We start from the raw sequence: 25,227 nt of genomic DNA, 5'->3' as shown, positions 1-25,227 counted from the left end.
GATTCTCTTGTTCCTTTTGTTGAAACTAATGCTCGCGTATACCCAAGTGGATAAAAAGGCCAAGTGACAAACAACTGGAAAACATGCACATCAGTACGTGTATTTGACGACATTGAAGACCGCTACATGGGACTTTGCATGTTTATATATCAACTGTGTTTAACACTTGTAATCGATCCTTTAACAAGTGTTTCCTTATGCCTTGTATATGTTGTTAATGATGAATGAAAATCATTGTGGCCTTTTCTATCTGCTCATCTCTGTTTAGAGATACAAAACGGAGGCTGCATCCCAGCAGCCATATACTCTCTTTCTCCCAAAATACAACATCTTTCTTAAGCAGGATGAGCAGTTTCTTTGTCCTCTTGCAAGGTTGTCTAAGGAGTTTGACTTTGTATTGTCATCTATATTTGGCGTGCAGATGATATAAAGGGGGGTCTCCCAACTTGTTCAATCAAGATGATATATTTAATATCTTCTGCCTTTTGTAAGTCTCTTTTTGTGATCCTTTCGAAACAAAAAACAAAAAAAAAAAAAATCTTCACATGGCTGTCCTTAAATTGTATAGCCACCTGATAATGGACAGTGAAAAAGTAAAGTTTTCCAAGTCAACTGGGAGATTTCCTGGAAGTGTCAGAAAATGAAGAAGACGGAGTGGTAATATAGGAGAATTTTAGGGATTCTCATTAAAGGAAAAAGTAGAGAATACAAGACTTCATATACAGAACGTTTTGGTTGTTAACCAAAAAGAGTAAAGCTGCTAAACTAATTAACTAATTGTTAGTATTTAGTTAATTTTCAAAAAGGGTGGTAGTCAAAATAGAGTGTATTGGCAGATGACTCAAGGTCCTTGCTCTTTTTATTGAAATGCTGCGTTTGTGAAGTTCTTTGTGGCTTTCTTCTTTTGCTTGAGTCTTCTTATTAAACAGTGCGTTTCTGCTGCTAAACTTGTTCCTTTTTTGCAGCTGATTCTTTCTTCAACCCGAGCTTTCTGTTGTTGTTAAGCCATTTATGCAATGATTTAAGGTACAGGTATGTGTTTAACACTCCCTCTCAAGAGGAATCGTGAATGTTGTGAACGTTCATCTTGCCTAGAAGTTTATGAAATTGCCTATGCTGCAGTGCTTTGTTAGCACAGCTGTAATCTGCTGATCTGTTGCAGTATGCAGTGACTTGATTGTCCCATCCAGCACTTTTTTTTCTAATGAAATGGTAGTTCATTTCGATATGTTTCATTATTTCATGAAATACTAGATTTTTTTTAATGTGAATTGTTGATTGACTGTTTGGGAAGAGAGTTATGGATTCCTTGTGTTTAATCTCAAACTGTACTAATAAATTCTTCAACCACACAATCTCATAACATGTTGATGCCATTGAACGATACTCAGTCTCTGCTGAACTCCTAGCCATCATAGATTGCTTCTTGGATTTCCAACTCACCAATGATTCTCTAATAAATATGCTGAATCCAGTGATTGACCTTCGAGAATCAAAACACCCTGCCCAGTCACTGTCACAATACCCTGATATCTTCTTGTTGGACTTGGATTTCATCAAGATTCCTTGTCCTGGTGATGCCTTCAGATACTTCAGCACTCTATGAGCTACCAGTCACTGTCACAATACCCTGATATCTGGTAACTTCTCTGTGCCTGAGTTTTGGGCCTGTGATAAGCCTTTGGATCTTGGTCTGTCCAATAATGCTCTCTAATGGCTCTGGAATTCCTGAAAGCTTGACCAACTGCCAGCTCCTTGAGAACCTTGACCTCTCCCATAATAAGCTTCCGGATAAAATTCCAGCTGCTTTGGCGAATTTGTGAAATTTGAAGCATCTGAATTGGGCATACAATAACTTCTCGGGTAACATCCCCAGAATTGGCATGGACTTGTGGGACTCTAGCGGAGCTTGACCTTTCTGGAAATAATCTCTCTGGTGGCTTTCCTAAGACATTTAAGTCATGTGATTCTTTGCAAAGCCTCAATCTCTGGGAATTTTCTCACTGCAGTTGTTAGTACACTTCCTAGACTACAAATCCTTCAAGTTCTATTTAACAACATCAGCGGTTCTATTCCTCTATCTCTAAGAAATTAACTGTACTCAGCTTTAAGTCCTTGACCGTAGTTCTAATACCTTCACGGAGAAATACCTTCTGAGCTTTGCTCCTCTTCAACCCTTTCGTCCTCTCTGCAAAAACTACTACTTGAAAGCAATTTTCTGTCAGGAACAGTGCCTTCAGGTCTTGGATATTGTAAAAACTTGAGATCAATTAATTGTGCTCTTAACAATCTCAAAGTATCCATTCCATCAGAAGTGTGGATGCTACCAAATATTTATGACTTTGTTGTGTGGGGAAATAACTTCTCTGGCCAAATTCCAAAGGACATATGCTTTGTCCCTAGCAATTTGGAGAAACTTATTCTCAATAACAATTTCTTCAGTGGAAAAATTCCAGCATCACTCAGCAGCTGTAAAAACCTGACTTGGTTGTCACTCTCGTTTGACCAGCTAAGTAGAACTATTCCTGCTACTTCAGGAAATCTTGAAAAACTGAGCATTCTGCTGTTAAATTCTAACTCACTTTCTGGGAAACTTCCAGCTGAGCTTGGTAGATGTCGAAAACTCATACGGCTTGATTTGAACAGCAATTACTTTACAGGTCATATTCCACCAAATGTTGTAAACCAAACAGGCTTGGTCCCCAATCCCAATTTTACTTACAGGTCGCGGTATTTATTGTTGAGAAACGAAGGTGCAAGTGATTGTAGAATGGCCCATAGTTTAAGGTATTCTGAGGGAATCAGAGAAGAAAGGTTGGCGGATGCTTTCGATTTCAAGCTTGTACATCATTGAGAGTATACAAATTGCCAATGTCTACTCTCAATGGCAATGGCACCATTAAATACTTGGATCTTTCATTCAATCACCTGTCTGGACCGATTCCTGAAAACTTGACCTTGACGCATGACTTGCAAATATTAAACTTGGCACAGAACGGATTAAATACCAAACACATTTGGAAGCTTGAAACAACTATAATCATCTTCAAGACATTGTTCCAGGAACATTGGGGTTACTCTCATTTCTCAATTTCTTGGATGTCTCAAATAATAACCTCACTGGCGCCATTCCTTTATCAGGTCAGCTTGATACGTTTCCAGCATCCAGTAGTGAAAACAATTCAGGCCTTTGCGGAATCCCATTGCCCCTTTGTCGCATCTGCAGGAAATAAACCCCACAAGTACTGAGCAATATCAACCAAAAAATGGTTTCATACTGACTAATGTTGATTGGAAATGGATTATTGCTTTAATGGGATACATTGCTGGTGTTATAAACGGAGTTTGCATTGGTACTGTTGTGTTTCAAGAAAGAGAGGAATGGTTCCTGAAGGCTATTTGCTGAAGGATAGAAGGAAAGAAGGGAACGGACTTTGCACTTTTTTTGTAGAATTCTTTTCTTTTTATGTTCATGAATCCAACATATCATTGATAATAAATCATCTCTTGTACTTAATGCTTTGTTTCTAGTTTTTGGTAAAAATGATGAATTTGTAAGCTTTGGCATACCATTAAGCAAAATTATTCTGCTACTTAATTACCATTAAATAAATTTTACTACAAATGATATTTAAATCAATATTAACATATTATATTATTATCAATTATGATATTTTTTTATGTCACATTAGCATCACAAAACATAAAATGACATATGATATTTTAATTAAGTTAATTATTAGTTATATGAGTTTATTTGATTCGAAATAAAAATTTTTAGACTTGTTTGACTCAAAATAAAATATAAGGACTTGATTAAATGTAATAAAAATATAAAAACTTATTTAAATTTTTTTAAATAGTTTAGCAGTTTTTGGGATATTATGACTTATAATTTTTATGTAATTTGTCAAAAGGAAAAAAAAAAAAAAAAGAAAGGATTTAGAGAAAATGGGAGAAAAACTGAATAAAAAATGGTAATTGGCAGATTTGGTAAAAAGATTCTGATTATTTCTTCTCTTACTAATAGATTTGTTCTTTTCTTTTATAGTATAAAGGTATCTAATAAATAGTTAAACCCTATTCACATTCAATCATTGATGGAACACATTCAAAGAGGCATAAGTTCAATGCTTCACCATCTTTCTATGGCAAAAAATATCAAGAAGACTGAAAAATCATGAGTCCAATTGTTGTTGTTCTTCTTCTTCTTTTTTTATCTTAATTAAAGAGTCCAAAATTCGTTTATTTGCTTTTATATTGCTTTGTCTCTAAAGAAACTTTCCAAGTCAATCGGTTTATGGAGTCAAAATATTTGTTGTGGAAAGTAGAGTACATATACTTTAAGCTTGATGCATTTTATAAGAAGTGCAATGGAAAATGGATGGTATTCTTTTGTGTTTGGAGACAAAAAAATTGATGCGCTCTGTTGGCAGATATTAATTGAATTTGATATGCCTGACTTAGTAAATTGACTAATGAAGAAGATAATTTGACTAATTATATGCATCACAGGAAGTCAAATGGATTTGGTACATTCAACAGGAAGATTTTTTTTTTTTGTTGTAGTCCATAAAGCATGCAATAGTGCTGAAACCAAGACCTTTTCTTCATCCAAATTCAACCAGAGTGAAGATGAGGAATTCGAGTACACTAGAGGAGCGATGGGTGCGTTTCTTGTGCTCTTTTATGCTCATCTTCCTGTTGCATGTTTTAGATCTTTGGATGCCAGTGATGAGCACACCTTGTCTACGCAGAAACAAAATCAGAGCAATGAAGTAATGGCATTATTTGTTTTCAAGCAGAAATCTGTTGATGCTGACCCTAAAGGTTTCCTAGACAACTGGAGTGTTGCATCTTTGAGTCCATGTTCATGGCAAGGTGTCTCCTGTTCTCCTAGTGGACAAGTTAGGGCATTCAATCTCACTCAAGCGGGTTTAGTTGGCAATTTGCATATTGATGATCTGTTAGTCCTTGGAAATCTCAAACATCTCCACTTGAGTGGAAACTCATTCTCTGGTAATCTCTTCCACAATGAGACCTCTTATCCCTGCATCATTCAGACACTTGATTTGTCATTGAATAATTTATCAGAGCCAATTTCTATTACGTTTTTCCACTCTTGTGATCATTTGACTTCCTTAAATCTTTCACATAACTCCACCCCAGGAGGTGGTTTCGACTTTGGAACTTCTCTCCTGGAGCTTGATTTCTCGAGCAATCTCATCTCCAATTCCTTAATATTGGACTACTCCTTTTCAAATTGTCAGAATATGAAACTGTTGAGTCTCTCACATAACAAATTGTCTGGGAAACTTGGTAACCTCTCTTCCTACAGGAATTTATCAATTTTGGACCTCTCTAACAACATGTTATCTGATGATATCCCAACTTTTCTTTTTTCTGATTTATCTGTGTCTATAAACCTTTCTTAATACATACTAATCTGGAAATTTCTCAGTGCTTGAATTCAAAAACTGTGCCAAGCTTTTGGTACTAAACCTGTCCAGTAATTCTCTTTATGGCACTGGAATTCCTCAAAGCCTGACCAATTGCCAACTTCTCCAGAGCCTTGATCTCTCCCATAACAAGCTGCAGGATAAAATTCCAGCTGCTTTGGGAAAATCAAGCAATTTGAAGTATCTAAATTTGGGATATAATGACTTCTCTGGCAATATTCCCCCGGAATTGGGTTGGATTTGTGGAACTCTAATTGAGCTTGATCTTTCTGGAAATGAACTCTCTGGGGGGTTTCCTAAATCTTTTAAGTTATGGAACTCTTTGCAAAGCCTCAACCTCGGAAACAATCAGCTTTCAGGAAATTTCCTCACTTCAGTTATAAGTACTCTTCCGAGTCTGCAAATCCTCCAAATTCCGTTCAACAACATTAGTGGTCCAATACCTCTATCTCTAAGGAACTGTGCTCAGCTTCAAGTCCTTGACCTTAGTTCCAATGCCTTCTCTGGAGAAATACCCTCCGGGCTTTGCTCCTTTTCAACCATCTCAACTTCTCTAACAAACTTACTACTTGCAAGCAAATTTCTTTCAGGAACAATAGCTTCAGAACTTGGAAACTGTCAGAACCTACGGACAATCAATCTTGCACTTAACCATTTAAATGGATGCATTCCATCTGAGGTGTGGAAGCTACCACATCTTTCTGATATGATCATGTGGGGGAATAACTTTTCCGGTGAAATTCCCAAAGACGTGTGCTTTGGCACAAGTAATTTGGAGAACCTAAGTCTCGCCCACAACCTCTTCAGTGGAAATATTCCGGTATCAGTCACCAACAGTAAAAATCTTGTTTGGTTGTCACTTTCATCTAATCAGCTGAGTGGGAAATTCCAGCTGGTATTGGTAATCTTCAAAAACTCAGCGTTCTGCAGTTAAGTTCCAACTTCCTTTCTGGGAACATTCCAACCGAGCTTGGTGGTTGTCAAAGTCTAATATAGCTTGATTGAGAAGTAATTACTTTACAGGTAACATTCCATCAGATCTTGCCAACCAAACAAGCATGGTTCCCAAGTTTTCTCACGAGGCAGAGTATGCATTCTTGAGAAACGTAAGTAGAAGGGATTGTAGAACGGCCAGTAGTTTGATTTATTTATTATGATGGAATCAGAAGAGGAAGGCTGGAGGATGTTTTGGACTTGAAATCGTGTCCAACAGTGAGATTACAGAGTGGATTCCCAGTTCACAGGTTCAGAGGCAATGGCACGATCAGATACTTGGATCTTTCTTTCAATCACCTGTCCGGATCTATTCCTGAAAGCCTAGGCGTAATGTATTACTTGCAAACTTTAAATTTGGCACACAACAGACTAACTGGAATTATTCCAGACACCTTGGGAAGTTTGAAAGGCGTTGGCTTCATTGACCTGTCGCATAATCATCTTGAAGGCATGCTTCCAGGATCATTGGGGTCACTCTCATTTCTGGTAGACATTGATGTCTCCGATAACAACCTCACTGGAACTATACCTTTAGCAGGCCGACTCACTACATTTCCAGCATCCAGATATGAAAACAATCCAGGGTTATGCGGAATCCCATTGCCCCCTTGTGTGTCTCTCCCTGAAACAGACCCCCGAAGTTCTGAGCAACATGAGAAGAAGAATGATTCCGTGCTGAATAAATTGGATTCGATATGGTTTATTGCTCTGACGGCATACATTGCCGGTGTAGTGATTGGAGTATGCACTGGAATTGTTACGTTCCAGAAAAGAGAGGAATGGTTCATTAAGGCTTTGAGACGAGAGCTATGACAGAAGGGAGAATGGAACAGAGCTTGGACTTGGTTCATGGATTAACATGTCCAGTTGTGAATCATCTCCTTGTACATAAAGCTCACGTTATAGTTAAATATCAAATAATGGTAAATACCATACGATGCCTGCTGCATCGAAATCAAAGTATTCCCTATAATAGATCTCATTCCAGTGGTCACCAAATTTATTGGTTTGGTCATATTTGAAGCCCAAAAAAGAAAAATAAATAAATCAGTCTGACCAAACTGAGAAATCTTATAGCACAAAGTCCGTATGCTACTCTTTGTTTTACTGAACCAATTATGCGACGCTCAACATCATACTCCAAAAACTGCTACAGGCGTTCAAATTGATGGTTGAGCCAACATGACAACCAGATAATGGATATTTTACCCACAAGTTGTGCATTTTGATTAAGCAGCATTGGCTGAGAATTTGCCAAGGGGAAATGGCGGGGGCCATATTCCCAGTGGTTTTTGGATTGAATAACATGTCATCATCATAGTAAAACCCTTGACCCAACCCCAAAGGTTTTTGGTCAACATAGTTAGAAAGAGCCATTCAAATCAAAGCAAGCATATATAGACCTATAGCCCCAACCCAATTTCAAGATTTCCATTAGCAAAAAGTCCAAGTGGTCTGGTCCACAGCAATTTTCCTTGTCTGCAAAGCGCTTCTTCCTTAGAATAAAGCATAGTAAAAAAGAAATGATTGAAAAATAATCAAATAAAACGCCAAAAGAAGAGGTGGACTTTGATAACGGAGCATGTCACACGATATGTCAAATATGTACAAAGGAAAATGGTAGAAAGTCCAACCTATCCTAATTTTCACAAAAGGTTTTGCCATTGAGAAACGGTACAGGTGACCAGTCATTGAGGCATTTCTTCTAATGGCAAACCTAACTAAAGACAAGACAACAATCGTACAAGTAAGACAGTTCTTTTCAGCAAAACTAGGATTTAAATAGAAAAGGGCTGAACACAAGGCTATGAAACCGCCTCGGGCCATTGAAGAACTAACTATATATAATTTAACAACAAATTTTAGAGTAAAAATTTTATAAAATTAAACAAAAACTAAAACAAGACTGAGAAACTGCTCATGCTGACCTTGATCCCTTTTGTTCCCTCTTTCTGAGAGCACAAATATGGAATCAAAGTTCATGCTAAGAGAACACCGAAACTTTTCACTCAGATTGCTTTATCTGCAAGACAATGTGACTCAAGTAAAAGTAGTCAATTTTAGCTATCTATTCAATAAGCTTACAAACTCACCTAGCCCTGGAACTGCCAAGAGTGAGTTCTAGGTCATCCGATCCACATTCTTCATGAATCCTCTCTCCTTCCCATGGCTTTACTAGCCCTGTTGCATTGCTTCCAAATGCAAACTCATCTGAATTAACTTCAGACATTGGAATATCAGCAGTATGATCTGATCCTGCAGCTATTGCAGGAGAACATGTCCCACTTTGCCCCGGAGTCCACATGCGGGATCCCCCACCAGCTAAAACTTCCTCCTTGAAGCCGAAGGGGTTTGAGGAGACAAGACTGAAGGTGGGAGAAGTTGGCCCACTATGAGGGATTCGGAGCCCGGCAAACCACTCTGGGTCAGGAACAATCTGACGACCAGGGCTAGGTGGAGTTGAAGAAGGTAGGAAAGAGTGTTGTTGTGCACTCCAACCTGGACGGGCAGACTGGTCCTCCCAGTCAGTTTTGATTCTTGGGGTTCGGGCAGTTGGTGAGCTCAATGGAGGAGTGACAGGAGCACTGATGGAACCACCATGAATATAGAGATGGGGAAGCTTGGAAGAGGAGGCTGACGAGGATGCAGATGATAGGTTTTTGAGCCATGGGATAAGAGAATTCCCATCACCATTGGGATTAACCACATACGAAGATGAAGCTGGGCTTGGAAAGGATGATGACGCAGGGCTTGGGTTGTAAGAAGCACAAGGGCTCGGGTGGTAAGATGAACAGTGGCTCACTGTTGCTGATCCACCCACTATATCCATGCGCTCCACAGGCTTGCAACCCTGCAGAAATCGGATAGTTATCAGTGCCCTCAGAGCAGGTGCAACAGATCAAATAACATTCATGTAAGCCTAGTAGGCTCAATTCTGGCAATATGAAATTTAAATAAATAGCAGCTCAGAAAACCATAACTCATTCCAGCATTTGATACCACATATAACCTGAGTTCTTATGAACGTTGTGTATTCCAACAAACCACCTACCATTGTATTCACCCGTCATTTTTCTTTTCCATCTCAATAGTCTTATTTTCCATCTTAAATCATTTCAATGATGGATATCGTAATTTTTTTTATGGGAACTATGAATATCTTTTGTTGAATTGAGCTGATACTAGTGTCATGCTGCATATAGTTATTCCATTTCCACCCTCCCCCCCCATTGATGAACAAAGCATACTTTTATAGAAACAAAAAACCTTTAATTGTTTTATGCATGATAATAACCTCAACTTGTCCCTTTAAGCTGCAGTCTTAGAAATAGTCCACATGATTCAGGACTGGCATAAAGTCAGTCAAACCTCTATACAATAGTAGGCCGGCCTTATTAACTGTAGTCTTTGCTTAGTATAGTTAATCAAGCTAAGAACATAAAAACAGGCTCAAATAGTAAAATGCGGTAATGAATTGGCTAAGAGGTGGTAATAAATACAGGCAAGCAACCAAGAAAAGAAAAAGGTGGATGGACCACCTTTCAGGTTGCCAGCTAAATCACTTGCAAACTCCTAACATAGCACGTGAGTACCTAGATTTCCTTTTCCTTTCCTCTGATCTTAAAATGGTTAGTCAAGAATTCATCTCAACGGACCTTGCTAACCCATATATCCGACACTATCTAATTTCTCAGAAGACTGAATTTTTGACTGTGCACTACACTTTCCCATTTAAACAACCTAACCTAAAATCTCCCCTGTAGCTACACATCTACTAAATTGACTCAATATTAGGAGACCGTTAATGGATACTACTATGTTACTACTCCCCTTCCATTTTGCTAAAACTTGACTCATAAATGAACAACCAGAAAGGCTAAAATAACCTTCCCAGAAACTGAAACTTACCACTAAAACTCTAATAATTGAACTCCAATACCCACAAGAAAAAAAAACACATATACTAAAAAAATTCACAACCCTTGAAAATGAAAGCTGTCGCCAAATTGGGAAACTGGGCAAATCCCCCGAAAAAGGACCCTTGTTACCTAGCAAATAAAAATGTTCAGAAAATATCAGACCTCACTACAAAGTTCATGTAATGCCAAAACCGCCCTCATCAATTATCAGTTTAACAAGGGTAGTTTGGTCTTTTTCTCGAGATCAATGCCTGTTTTGATTTTGAGGATCCGTCCCATGTTCTCTCATATGCGATTATGGTACCAGAGTGTTAAGTCATCAGAGAAAGCAAAAGAATCTTTCTTTGGTGCCTCACGCGTTGGGTAAAGTGATGAGTAAAAAAATATATATATAAATAAAAATGAAAAAGAGGGCTAACCAGATCTAATGTACGATGGGTGAGGAGTAAAACGACACTTCTGACCAGATCAAACGTACAAGAAAAAATACCTCAAGGGAAAAGAAAAAATTAAAAATGAAAAGCAGTGAAAAGAATCTAACTCTGACTGACTTATATTACGGTCAGCTGAAAATCACTCGCGCTGCTAACGTGCGTCGGCACGAGCCGTGCATGTTAGCGCCAGATCAGGCCTGCTGGTCTGATTTCAATCCGACCGCCGGAAGCAGCGTATGCTAGCACGACGGGGGAACTTCCATAAATTAACATGCACCGCACGAAGCGGCGCAAATTTAGCACTAAGACCACGATTTGATTGGATTTTTTTTCTTCTGTTTTTATTACTACACTAATAACTATGATCTTCGTTGTGCTAAAATACGACAAAGAAATCAACAAAAAAAAAGTAAATTATTGAAAGACTACGATCTTCGTCGTACTATATTACACCGGAAAAAGCATTTTCCGGTTCCTTCCGAAACTTTAGAAGTTAAAAATAAAATAAAATCAGAGCAACTTAAAACGAACTAGTAATAATGAATTAAAAATTTTCAGCGAATTTTCTTTTCCAAACAATAAATTAACTGATCCATCTGCATTATCTTCATTGTTTTTCCATGCCAGAATTTTTCAACCAAAGAAAAAAAAAGATAAAAAGGTTAACGGTGAGAATAGTAATTTACCTTACGGTAAGTAGTGCCATCGGACTCGACAGTCCAACCGGCCTCGATACAAAGAGCTTTAAGAACTTCATTGTTATCACAGTGCTTCGGAAGCTTATAGTTACCGTACATCCGAAGTCCGGCGAAGATCTTCGCCGCTATAGCTCTCCGACGCCGCTCTCTCCGCTTGTTGTTCTCTCTTTCTTTCCATGTCGGCAGCCTCGTTCCGGACGTCATTTCGAAACGAACAAAAAATCGATGCTAGCCTAGATTTGTTGAATATATAGCAAATTTGGTTGTTTAATTAAACAAGAAAACTAAATAAAAAATAAATAGAATTTGAGTCAAAATGGATGAAAAACAAAATGAATGAAAAAGAAAAAGGCAAAGCAATAAGAATCGAGTATTTGGTGACCTATACGGAAGATGGGTTAAAAGTGATGGAAGTCACGCTGAAACGGCGCCGTTTAAACGGAAAATGATTGGAGAAGGATTATAACTTTCGAAGTTTTAGATCGATGAATAGAGATATACAAACGATGGCTTTTAGTTGGCGGGAAATTGGCCAGCAACTGTAAAAGATGAGCTGCGGAGATCTAGATGGAGGTGGACTTGGATCGGCGGATTAATGGTGGACCGGAAACCGAACGGGGAACCGGAGAGTGGTTTTGGGTTTTGGGGTGGTCAAAAGAAGAAAACCCGGGAAGCAGAAAAAAAAACAATTGGATGAATTGAGTTGGAAGCTTGAAATGAATTAGCTTGTAAATTAAGAGGGTATTTGTCAGCTAAAACTGCACTGATTGGATACCATTGCCCCTGACCTCTTTTTTACAAGTTTACCACTGATAATTCATTTTTTAATTTCATCGTTTTACTGCAGATCGGGGTAAACAGAGGGTGATAAAATTGTCAAACAATTAAAAACGCCGATGGCATATCTAGCCGGGGTAGCTAAGGGTAAAAAAATATATAAAATAAATTAAATATATAGAAGGGAGATGGATCCATTAAACTGAAACAATCAAGATTTGAATAAGTTGATTCTTTTGACTCGAATTAAATTAGATCGTGAATTAGATTTAATTATTAATTTTTTATGATAATGATGTTTATTGAAGGTTATCAAGATAAATGTACCAAAATTTATTTGTAATTTACAAGTTTATACTTGAAATTGAAATGCTTCCGCGGAAGAAAAGTAAGAAACATAAGAGGTAATGGGAGGGACAAATTGGAGAAGTCAAGCGAAAGTACACGAGCCAAAGCAACACGTTAAGCGTTATTTTAAGAATCCTCTTCCCCCTCTCCCCCTCTCTCTCTCTATGCGTGACCGAACTGTGACGTTAGCTCGCCACGTGGCCACTGTCTTCGCTCGCTATTGGTTCAGTAACCGTCTCTGTCGATGACTGTCCAATAAGAAACGAAGGTGAAAATCACACGTGTCAAGCTCGGCGCACATGCCAGACCACCATCTCTAAAAGACTTGAAAAAAAAAATTTAAAAGAAAAAAGAATAATATAAATCGGTCTTCGTGTCTCCATGTGTGCGTGTCCAGCAAAAGATGATGCGGACTGGGGGGCCCCTTCCCTTCCGCTGCTCCCTTTCACGTGACCATGCAGCTTAGCGTGACGGGTGGGCCCCTAGTCGGTTGGTTTCTTTTTCCATTACGCGCTTCTGATGGAGGGCGTGTAATGCAATCACTTTCCTTTTCTCTGAATCTAGTTTCAAAGAAAAATATTTTTTTCTTTTTCTTTTTTTTTTTGTACTTTTAAGGGAATAAAACCTTTGGTTTGAAAAAGACAAAAAGAAAAAGATTGGTCAAAAGTCAAACATAGGTTGTTCTTTGTCTAATAATCGCCTTTTTTTATTAATTTTTTTTCTATAGCTTTTATGAGAAGCCGTAAAAATAAAAATAGAATCTGTTAATGCAAAGAAATTTCTTTGCATTTGATTGCTATTTTCTTTTTGGGACAAGAAGTCCAGAGTTTTACCTAACTGGATATGAAAAAAAGTTAATTAATACCAATTTTCAATTCAACTTGATTGATCCAATACTTCATAATCTCCTTTTTTTTTTCTTAATATACATGAAATAAAATCACGATTTGAATTTAAAATATGTTTAATATAAAAAATGCAAGTCACATTTTAAAAATTTTAATTAAATAGTCACGTCCTCATGTTTTGTATAATTTTATCGATTTTTTATTATTTGAGTTTCGTTAGAATTAGACTGCTATCAATTTTTTTTTACCTCAATTTGAGGCTGAAGTACAGTAATTTTGTTATCTAACTGTCATTGCAAATAACTTTGTCAAACTGTGAAAAGGGTGTTTCTTTAATGGGAGTGAAAATGATGAAGGTAAGGTTAAATATATCATTTTTATCTTTAGTAAATAATTAGTTCCAAAAGTGAAACTTTAGCTTTGCCTTGACCAAAGGTAAGTAGGATAGGATAAAACCCAAGCTTTCAAATCCTGTTGACAATGACTGTTGGCAAACATATCAGAGTTTTAACATAAACTTCCAAAGAGCTTTCATGGCTGGCTGCATGTCTACAATCCCAAATTTTGACTTGACAAACATAAAAGAAGAAACTGTTGAACAACTCCACTACCCCAAATCCTATAGGTGAATGCCAGAAACACATAACCCATAAAGAAAAGTTCAGTCAATGAGAAAATCTATTCTTCTAATTTGTTCCTTGGATGGACCAAGTTTCCAATTGCTTCACTATTTGTATTTTCCTATGCTGGAACTTCTACGTTTCGATTTCCAGATAACATATCCCCAGTTGAATTGCATGTATGCATCAGCAACGCAAATCTGATTCAAAATCTTATAGGTGGGTAGTCCTGACAAAATCAAACAGATATTTTAAGAGAGCGTGCACTAGTCAAAAAAGTATTATCAAATGTTTGGCCAACTTAAGGAAGAAAGACTTGATTAAAATGCCTCACGCAAATCGAATGAATTGATGATCTAATATGGTGATAGGATTACCATGAGTTCTATTTACAACATGAAATATAAGATTAACAATTATGAAAGGAAAATTCTATGCTAATGCAAAATTCGGACATGGATATGAGATTGCAACCTAAGAAAAGTTCCAAATGGATGTTGGAGTTGACCAACCTCTATAATCTAGAGCTTTGTAAGCAGTCAACAAAGGAATTGCATCATTCATGAATACAAATTACAATCCTGGGACATCAGCCATCCATATTTTACTTCAAAAACCTTTCTCTAGACATGTGCTTGTCTGCCAATAAGATCATTACCAGTAAAAACTTCATCCATATTTCTTGCGATCATATCAATAATCTGTAATATGATGAACCAAACAAATCAAATGGAAACTGTCAACATGATAATAGTGAAGCTTTTACAGCTGAATTCACTGTAAGTACCTGTAGGAACACTTTAGAAGCCTTGTTATGTAGGTTGACTTAGCTTTATAACCTCCTTCAGCAATTGGTTCACCGAATCCTTTACTTCATCTGGAACTGTGAGCTTTGGATGCATTTGGTCTAAAGCATACAAAGTAATAACCTTCATTACATCAACCAGAAGCAAATTCTTGGTACCAGCTTTCCATACACTTTTATTAACATACTTGCATGAATCCTTTAACATGCATTGACTGCAAACCTGAAGAGATTGCAAATTAATAAAACAATGAATATTACAATATTTATACTCAATAAAGAATACAGATATTTCTTGGTAGAAGTATTGGAATAACGGCTTACAATGTTTTCTTCAATTTTAAAGAACTTGCGCAATCTCTTGGCAGCAAAGACATTATTTTTATCAAGGGAAGGGCAACCAAAGAGCACCACCTTTTTCAAGTGATTGCCAGACAACCACCTGCAAATACAAAATTTAAGGTTATCTTCTTTTACAAGAAGCAAAAAGAGACATTCATTACAATAAGGATTCACCAAAGAAGGTAAGGAGAAGAGCCGTATAAAAGCATGATAAAATAATAGAAAAACTGCATTGGCGTACAATAGGATTGTCCATAGCATATCAAGTCAAAACAAATTATGTTGGAATCAGTGAGATACGTCCTTTTTTTACACCCAAAAAGAAAAAACCAACTTGCACAATTGTAGAACACATAACTGTTCATATCATGTAGCTATAAAAAATACATGCTGCTATTTATGAAAAAATACTAATATGGAATTATTGAAAATTAGGTGTTTTTGTCTTTGTTTATTAAATGGTACACAAAGTCCATGAGCACCAGCTTCGCAGTACTTAAATCTAAGACCTTGTATTCTACATCACACTATGGCAATGTAACAAAAGGCCCATACACTTGATAATGGCTAGACTAAGGCTTCCAAAACATACAAGTCATAAGATCTCCTTAACAATTGGACAGAAGAAGATGAAGAATTTCAATTATATTGGTCCTCACGACGGTTTTTGAATGACAGGTATAAAAGAACTCAAAAGAGATTCTCAAATACATCCAATGTTCTACTAAGAAAAAGAATCAGATGTTCCATTTGATTGTCATGCTGACAGCACATTATGATTCATTTAAGTGAAACCTATGTAATGACAGAGAAGGGTGTGAGAAGGGTAATTACTTTGGTTGATTTTTTCTTTTGAGAGAAGAGAGAGAGAGAGAGTTGGTAAGTTTTAATTAAATTTCATTAAATTTTGATGCCAAATAATTAGATATACTTAACTATACACTAGTGTATATAAAAGCCCATAATTTTGCATGTATCTATGCACTTGCATATCCCTGTATTTCTTGTTTCTGGAACTTAATAATTGATGAAATTATGTTTGTTGGCTGGTCATAGACCAATAAATGCATTTATCTGGTTTATTAGAAGAGGAACCTGGGCTAAAAATCAACTTTATGGATCAATAAAATTTAACTTATTAACTAAAATACTTTGGCAAATCAAAGACTTACTATTGTCTCAATACATCAATGAAGTTGGAACTTCAGACCAATCTCCAACATTGGTAAAATCTTGGGCAAATACACAGGTGGAATCAAAAATGATTTTGTCAAGAAAAAAGATCATAAAATAAATCTATAACAGGATCCTTAGTAAGCAACTGCCTTCTGTTCTTTTAACATTTTAGCAGAACTTCAGCCATTTTTCATGGATTGCGGAAAACACTTTATTTAGACAAATTAAACTATTTATTCAGTTTCAAATTCTCATTAAAAAATAAAGACCAATTAACACAAGAATGTTCATTACCAAATATGCTATACCTACCAAACAACTCACCAGAAATTAAAACCCTCACATAATTAGCTTGAGATATTCATCAGCAGATTTCAGTACACAAAACCAACTTAATTACTCATTTTTAAATTTGAGAAGGCATTACTGAATAACTCATTAAAATGACCCTGAAAAGATATAACAATCCTTAAGAACACTATAAAATCTCTAGAAATAGAGAAAACTAATGCTCCATTTAGCTGTGGAGAAAATAACAAAAAGATGATAACAAGAGTTGGTTCCTGGATTTCTCACCATTCTGAAAGCTATAAAGTAGAAACCTATTGTAATCGATCGACCTAGTTGCCATTGACAAAAGAAACCACAATTCCTTGTTAATTCCCGCATTGTTCATTATTCCGATAACTATAAAGTAAAAACCTAATGCAATCAAGCAGCCTGGTTACTGTGTATGTCTTTTCAATATCCAAAACTGAAAAAAACTATAATCCTCAAAGCCATTTTCCCACCATCTTATCAACAGAAAAACATCAATTAGCTAACATAAATATAAAACATTAACAAACGATGCCAAACTCAAATAACAAGAAAAGTAAAAAGGACAAAAGGGACAAAAATATTCTCACTTTGCAATCTCTTGATGATCTTTACCAAACTTGAAAGCAGCATACTTGATAAAATCCCTGCCATAACTATTATCAAAATAACCAAAATCTAACTTGTTGTCTTCCAAAAAATTAGCTTTGTTAAAATACCCTTTGGCATACAAATGCCTAACGAAAATCTCAGCTAACTGCGAAAAATCCTTGAAAACTACCTCTTCCCTTTCTCTCCTCACTTTCACAATCCTTTCCACCTCTTCTTCCTTTTCACCCCTAAACAACTCCACCAAACTCTTAACTTTATTGGGTTTTCCCCTCTCTACTCCCTCTTTTTCTTTATTTTTCCCTTTTGGGTTTTCTTTCAACTTCCTAACTTCTCTCTCCAATTTCCTCAATTCCCTTAATAGCTCAATATTCTCGCCTTCACTTTCACTCTGGCTTTCATTTCCACCAGTATTTTCAGTTAAACCAACTGCATCTTGAAACAATAGAGAAAGTGGCTTCTTGGTTGGTTTATGGGGAGAGGAATTAAGGGTTCTGATTATGAAGGGTGGTGAAGGAGGGAGGCTTTTGTAAAGAGGGTTTTGGGTTTTGAGGAGAACTTTTGTATGGTTAGAGAGGAAGAGAGTTTTGAAGACAGACATTTAGAAATTGAGGGGTTTTAGAAGGGTTTTAGGTTCAAAGAAGATATGGGGTTTCTGCAGAGGATGCCATTAAAGAGCTTTGAGAGAAAGAGAGAGGAGATCAGTGGAGGAAATGGCCAAATGGGGAAACTGGGGTTTTAGGGGTTTAAGTGAGGAAATGAAGCACAGCTGCATTCCAACTGCCTAAGCCATGAACTGGGCCATTATCTTGGCGGCCCAATTTGAAAAATTAGCCCTTTTTATGGACTTAGTATATATTGATTTTGCTCTTTTCTTTAACATTATTTTTGTATATGTGACTTTATGTTGAAAACTATAAACTATTAAAGACATGAAATTGTTCTTTTATGATGCAAGCCTAACCAATCAATTAGGATCATATCACATAAAGTTAATTGTCTATAAATTTAAAATATTGATCATTTACAAATGTGTAATATATGAGTATTTCATCTAGTTTTGATGCGGACATCATATTAGAAATGGTTGATTTTAGATATTGTAAAACTATAATGAAAGGTTGCTGTAAATTAACTCATTTGGTATAACGAAAATGAAAACTTCAAATGAAACAGAGGATAGTGGTTGACCTACTCAATGCTCAAAGCTAAATGAAATAAAGTCAATTCCTTTTTTATAAAAAAGGAAAAATCAATTCATAGTTTGATTAGAAGAAAGCGTTGGGATTATGAAGTATATCTATGCAGTGTTTGGGATGTATGCATATATATATATATATATATATATATATATATATATACATATGTACAAAGATTTCAAATGTTGAAATGTTGGATTTTTAAATGATGGGTTCATTTTAAGAATGCATCTAGCTCAATGCCTACAAGTAATAATTTTGCATGGTAGGCATGCAAACTTATCTATTTGCACCACAACAATCACAGAACTTTCTCATGTGTGCATATATAACCAGTTGATGAAATCATGGATTTGATTTCTTTACCAACATGTGTTAGAGTTGGACCTCCATTTGCAGAGTAAAGCAAAGCATTATGACTCGAATTTAAGATTTTTTTAATAGTTCACCTCGGTCCATGGAACAGCTGTTATAGACAGTGACAAGAAAACCTTGAAGTAATTAACTGCACAACGTGGTAAAATAGAAACCAAACCTCTAACAGGGCCAATTATAAAATTAAGATAAGATTTGAGTCCTAAGATAGAGCCAAAGCCATGTTCCCATATGAAACAGTACAAGATATCAGTTGTTTTCAGCTGTTTTAACAGTAACAGCAGCATCAACATTTGTTATACTAATCTTGTTAGCGTTGTTGCCAACATCCAAGGTATCAGTCCTAAGAGCAACCTCCTCGTCAGTGGTATTCGTTGCTGAAGCTTTAGGCTTGGAGTTGATTTGTCCGCCGCCTCTGGTCTAGTATCCCTAATTAAGGAGGACAAGAAGAAGAAATTAACATTGTCGAAGGATTGTTTTAGACCAGGAACTAGAGAAAAAAAAGAAAATCAACTGTCTAGAAGTTTACAGTATCATTACACTATCAGAGTTTTTACTTGTTGCAGCTTGGAAATGTGCACAGGGACCAACATTCTCCTCAGGGAGCTACCCATTAGAGCCATGAGCACAATATCGAAGTTTAATTACTTCCGCTTCAATAAGCTCAGTAGCTCTAACTTGAAGGGAAAATTATCAAAAGCTTTGTGGTTCTCTCAACTGAAGAATAGGAAGATTGATACCCAACGACTTGGGCAAGAGTCAAGAACATGAGCAAGAGTGAATTTTGGTGAGCTAGTGCTATAGATTTCCTTTTCTAAAAGACTTTGACTCTTTTGAGCTACAACCATTCATATTGCCAATTTGTCATTATTTAATTAATATCTGAATTTTTCGTGGACTTAAATCGCCAGTATAATTTATTTGGATTATATAACCTACAAAAGCCAAATAATATAAAATGTAAATACTAAGTAAAAATCTATCTAATTGGTTTAATCTTGGTTCATCATCTAGCAGTGCATTGACTAGGAAAGGTGCCCTCGTCTTGGCTGGCCCATGTGCATGTGATATGCACTCTTGGCAGGTAGTTCGATGCATGGAATATGCATATATAAGTTTCATATATATATATATACACTAATCCTTTTCACACTTAATGACATGCATCTAACTTTTGATTGATTAGTTGTATATGGAATTATTTGACGGATGATTCTGATAGAACGTGTGAAAAGTTTGTGGGAAGATTATACTATATACTAAAGTTAAAAGAGATTATTTGTACGTATCATAAAAGAAAGTTAAAAATTATTGTAAAAACAATAATTAACATTTGATTAAAGGTAATGTTAATTATGAAAAAAATTAAAATATAGATATTTGTATTTAGAGGATTAATTAGATGATTAAAAGTGCCGTACATCCTTTTAAAAAAAATTAACCAAACAAAATTTAATATATTCTCCTCCTTAAAAGCATGCATGCATGCTGCATCCATAAAATGATAATTAAACCAACATTCATATTCAAATTTGTTTTCCTTCTTCTCATTATTTTATAGATGAATTTAATTATGATTTTTTTTTTTTGTGGCTTTAGCTATAAGAGAAAGTTGAAGAGGCCAAGTATGATCCCTTCCTGCCAAACAAAATTGATAGGTACTTCATACGTCCACATCTTGGTGGTGTTCACAATCAACCTTAATGTGTTAACCTCTAGTGGAAGTGATCCCTGTTCGTTTTATAGTGCTGTTTGGATGTATTCATGACTGAGTCATAAACTAAATAAACTCTTAAATCAATTAGACTAAGTACTTATTTGGTCTAATTTTTTTTTCAGCTTAAAAGCTACTATGAAACTCTTATAAAAAATAATAATTTTTAAAATTAAACTAAATCGGTTTGGTAAGTTTGCTTTTATAAGTTCTTTTCTTATAAATAAGTAGTTTGACAAAATAATTTAAGTAAATTCTAATTTTGATTAAAATTACCATAAAGGGCATTTAATAAATAATTTTCTATTAATCACAAATTCTTTTGTTCATAATGAAAAAAAGTTAATATTAGTTTTTTATTTATAAAAAGCATTTTTATATAACATAAAATTTATAATTAATAATAAATCATATAAAAATGAAAACAGATAATGTTGGATTTATTTTTAATGGATGAGGATATTTTGGAAACAAAAATAAAAACTTTCATAAAAAAAACGTGTTTTTAAAAAAAAAGGAGAGAAAGCTATTCCTTTGGAGCTTTTTCTAAAGCTTTTTTTTATAAAAAATTTTGTTTTTTAAAAAAAGGCTGCTTACTTTTCTAAAAGGTTTTTTAAATTTTTGTTTAACTTGGCTTTTGTTTTGAAGAAATATATAAACTGAAAAAAAATCAAACCAAACAAGCACTAAGTGAAGGTCACAAGTCTTGGTTCCAAACAACCACCTAGGGTTCCCTTATTTTCAATTTCTGACCACAATCGTTTTGAAATGAATCAAAATCTTTCAAGTATAACTAAAAACAAAAGAAAAGGACCAATTCTCACTATTTCAGACTGTCCTCCGACAAATAATTAATTTTAGCAAGCTGGAAAAGGCGAGAAACAAATGGTGAGGCTTCTACTTGCATGGGGTTGGTGGACATGCCTGGTCCTTGGAAAATCAGTTGCCTTAAGAAGAACCAAGTTAATATAATTTATATAAAAAATTAATCTCATACACGGTCGCTATTGGAGTTATAGTGTTAATTATTCAGTATCTTATTGGTACTGAGCAAAAAAAATTATCTTATTAAGGTATATTAAAAAATATTACTAAATTAATATAAATAAAACAAGAATATATGACAATATTTTAGTTTTGATGATAGAGTTTGAAAGTTCTGCCGATATTATATAAAATAAGAATTCACATACACATACACAAGTATGCGTATGCATGCACACACAAAGAAATATATTCAAACTTTACTATTGAATTGTTGATAAATTTTTATTATCATAGGATTAAATGCCTAAATATTGTAACTTATGTCACTGTTGAAATATTAAATTTTTAATCTTTATCTTGAAGGATTTATACATACTTTTGTGATTTTTTCTTAAATTATCTCTGATTTTAATTTCATATACCTTACCTTCTTCTTTTTTTTTCCTATATGTAATTTGTCTGGCAAGTGGATAACCAATTGCCAAGGCTGCATCACTTTTCTAATGCATATATAATTAAACAGAAATTATATTTTCCAACAGAAACTAATCAACTGCATATATGCTTAAGGAACTTAGACATGAGAAATGATGTTTTTACAAGAAGAGGAAGAGAAGGAAAGTGAGAAGAGTGACTTATTTATACTACAAATTAAAGATTGTTTAACAATCTTGAAAGCTCTCTCTCTCCTTAACTAAAATCTATTATAGCTAATCAGTTGCTTCAGCTCCATTAACAGTTGCAGCATCATCATCAGCATTATTTGATTTATTCTTCTGATTTGCTTTTCCAACATCCAGGGTAGTGTTAGGAGTAACCTCCTTCACCCCTACTACGGTCCTCGTCGAGCGTCTGTGGGTGCGGTTGATTTTTCCACCGCTCCCGCTCCCGGGCTTTGGCCTCTCTGGTGCCGCACATCTGATCATCCAGGAGGGAATAAATAATACAGTTAGATATATATACTTGTACAATAAAACTCGAACCCAAACTCGTTATCACTTTCAAAACACAGAAACTTTATAATAAGTATTTAATAGCATCATAGATTAAATATATATATATATATATATATAAGGCAGAAGCTGAGGATAATTAACTTACACTATTATAGTTTTTGGTTTTTGGAGCTGGGAAATGTGCATGGGGAGCATGGTAGGCTTTGGAAGAAAGTTACCAACTAGAGCCATGAGCAAAAAGTGAAGGAGAAATCTGATCTCGTTTCAACAATAAGCTCAAACAGCTCTGCAAATGTGGTTTCCAAATGGTTCCAAAGGGTAGATTTTATAGCAACTTACACCAGAGAGTGAATGGCTACAATTCCTTGGTGTTGTCAATTCAGGATAGCAGTATTTTATCCTCTCTGTTTTTTTTCTCCCATGGATTCCACACCTCGAGACACCTGTCACCACCATGCATGTTCACATGGTTGATTTTTACTGTTAACTAGAGTGGTCCCCCGCTTTACGTCGGTGTATTTTTAACAAAAAATAATTTATAACTACATAATATCATAAATAAAAATAATAATAGCAAAAGAGAGTAATTTTAAATTTGGAAAAATTATAAATAATAATAATAATAAATTAAAGATAATTATTTTAAAATATCGATATTTTAAAAATATTTTTTCATGTCTTGTTAAGTAAATTTTTTTATATAAATAATTTTTAATTTTTAAAAAAATTTTATTTTTTATACCTTAATATATGTTAATATTAATATAACCATATTTTGTAAATTACCAGGATTCTAATGGTTAAATTAAATTTAAATTAAGAACATTTAATATACTGAAAGTGATTATTCATAAGCAACATAATTTATATGGGTAGCCAAATAAAAAAAAAGCTACATAATTCATATAATAAAATTATTAAAATAAAACGAATATTTTTTTGAAAGTCAAAATAAAATGAATATTAATTACCATATTAAAATTTTCTTAATTTTAATGATGAAATTTTGTAAATTATCTTCAATTTTAATTACTGCTTTTTTATCTTATGTCATGAAAATTATTTAGTATTAATCCACCTTGTGAAAATAATTTTGGGATCTCCCAATAATTTTAGTAAGTCATTATTAACTTTATTCAATTAATTATTTTGTTTTTGTCACTCATCAAAAAAATAGTTTTAATTTTTTATTCTTATCTCTTTTTTAAAGTAATTTCATAACATAATTCATGATAAAAACCGATTTAGATTTGGGTGAATCCGATTCACCTCTTCTTCTTTTTTTCTTTGTATCCATAAAACAATAGTAGTGTTTCAACTTAAAGCAAAACACCAATGAAGTAACAGTCTTTGTGCATATGTTTCATTTATATGTTGTGCAACGACACGCGAATTAAGACCCGCAAAAGAAATATTACTGCACATTGGATCAAGCAACATTTGCAGAAGTAATAGTCCAGATCTATTTGGATAATGTCTGTGATCTGGTATATACCGCTATGCCTCATCTTTTCATCTGGGTTTGAACTTAAGCATAAGCAAGTTTTTCCCTTTTTTTTATATTTAATATAAAATATAATTATTCTAATTTTATAATTAACTATATCTAATTGTGTAGAAACGAAAGGAATGAAAAGACAGAGAGAGAGTCTTTCTTCAAAATTATAACAAAAATAAAAGAGGGAGTGGCATGATTAGAAATATCTGGGACCCTTGAGTTCAATCGCTTCGAATCTCATTTGTTCAGAGGGCTCAACATGATTCTTGTCCTTTTGGACCATTTCAATTGTAAGTCCATTTTCACCTACCATGAACTCGCATTCACCATATCTCCACCCCTTTATGATGTCGTGGTCAAATCTAGAAGCAGCTTTGGGTCTTCCTTCTATATATGTTATAGATTTGCTTAAAATATTTAATTGATTTGGAAGCATTTCAGTTCATATATGGAGTAAAAGACCCACACACCTATATAAAAAAAATCTAAAATAAAATATTTTTATTTTTTTATATTTTAATTAAAATTATATAAAAATTTATTAATTTTTAAAATAGATATACTAAAAAAACAATTTTTGTTAGACATGTAAGTCCAACCATTAATTAACCGTGAACATTTTCGTCAACTTGTTGACATAGTAAAAGTAAAAAAATAATTTTATTTTTAATTAATTTATATAATTATTATATAAATTTATTATTTTTATTATTTTTTATTAATTTTAAAAAAGCTTCCTCAATTTGGAGAGCATCGATCGGGCTTCTTTTTAATTTTTTTGAAAAATATAATAATAATTTTTTAAATTAATAAAGAAAAAAAATGACATTTTAGTTTTTTTACAATTTCTATTAACAGTGTTTACTGAAGTATTAATTTTAAAAACTAATGAACTTGAATGTAATTATAATTAAAAATTAAGGATGTTTGAGTATTTTACCATAAAAAAAACCGACAAATTATACATGCTTTGGCATGCATCAATTAAATAATTGTGCTTGTCATCGTCTAAAAACATTGACTAGAAAAATTTCAGACATGGTTGGCTCCAATTACAAATATATGTTAGATCATGTTTTTGTCGGTCTAGATGTTAATCATTCTTGGGTGTTGAATCAGAAATATTTACTCGAATTTTAAATCAATAA

At 34.5% G+C, this 25,227-nt stretch overlaps 3 protein-coding genes and 2 pseudogenes across 5 annotated transcripts; 2 read left to right on the top strand and 3 right to left on the bottom strand.

The window, feature by feature from the left end:
- The first annotated feature begins 836 nt into the window (after positions 1-836).
- Positions 837-2,854, top strand: LOC110419686 (uncharacterized; annotated as a pseudogene).
- Positions 2,855-4,573: 1,719 nt separating this feature from the next.
- On the top strand, positions 4,574-7,268 carry LOC110419685 (serine/threonine-protein kinase BRI1-like 1 pseudogene; annotated as a pseudogene).
- A 755-nt stretch (positions 7,269-8,023) lies between these two features.
- On the bottom strand, positions 8,024-12,218 carry LOC110419683 (BES1/BZR1 homolog protein 4-like). Of its 2 annotated transcripts, XM_021432777.2 has the most exons (3): positions 11,890-12,218; positions 11,496-11,740; positions 8,024-9,306 (listed from the first exon to the last, which is right to left on the bottom strand). In XM_021432777.2, exons 2-3 carry the CDS (start codon positions 11,709-11,711, stop codon positions 8,545-8,547), a joined length of 978 nt encoding a protein of 325 aa, XP_021288452.1. In that variant the 5' UTR covers positions 11,712-11,740; positions 11,890-12,218; the 3' UTR covers positions 8,024-8,544. The 2 variants fall into 2 exon arrangements, with proteins under 2 accessions (XP_021288452.1, XP_021288451.1); XM_021432776.2 differs by having other exon boundaries at positions 11,496-12,218.
- Positions 12,219-13,935: 1,717 nt separating this feature from the next.
- On the bottom strand, positions 13,936-18,086 carry LOC110419281 (craniofacial development protein). 2 transcript variants are annotated; one of them, XR_002445451.1, is made up of 5 exons: positions 17,332-18,086; positions 15,230-15,347; positions 14,888-15,128; positions 14,613-14,801; positions 13,936-14,329 (listed from the first exon to the last, which is right to left on the bottom strand). XR_002445451.1 is itself a non-coding variant. In XM_021432268.1 (4 exons), exons 1-3 carry the CDS (start codon positions 17,949-17,951, stop codon positions 14,913-14,915), a joined length of 954 nt encoding a protein of 317 aa, XP_021287943.1. In that variant the 5' UTR covers positions 17,952-18,086; the 3' UTR covers positions 14,413-14,801; positions 14,888-14,912. The 2 variants fall into 2 exon arrangements, 1 of the variants encoding a protein (XP_021287943.1); XM_021432268.1 differs by lacking the exon at positions 13,936-14,329 and having other exon boundaries at positions 14,413-14,801.
- A 4,065-nt stretch (positions 18,087-22,151) lies between these two features.
- On the bottom strand, positions 22,152-22,887 carry LOC149526995 (uncharacterized). Its single transcript, XM_089784159.1, has 2 exons — positions 22,727-22,887; positions 22,152-22,543 (listed from the first exon to the last, which is right to left on the bottom strand). Exons 1-2 carry the CDS (start codon positions 22,810-22,812, stop codon positions 22,336-22,338), a joined length of 294 nt encoding a protein of 97 aa, XP_089640285.1. The 5' UTR covers positions 22,813-22,887; the 3' UTR covers positions 22,152-22,335.
- Positions 22,888-25,227: the final 2,340 nt, after the last annotated feature.

Source organism: Theobroma umbraticum, unplaced genomic scaffold (genome assembly GCF_002168275.2).
Source record: "Theobroma umbraticum cultivar Fairchild unplaced genomic scaffold, ASM216827v3 scaffold_67.0, whole genome shotgun sequence".
NCBI classification, from domain to species: domain Eukaryota; kingdom Viridiplantae; phylum Streptophyta; class Magnoliopsida; order Malvales; family Malvaceae; genus Theobroma; species Theobroma umbraticum.
Note: the sequence above shows the minus strand (reverse complement) of the source record. Positions and strands in the feature narration are given on the sequence as shown.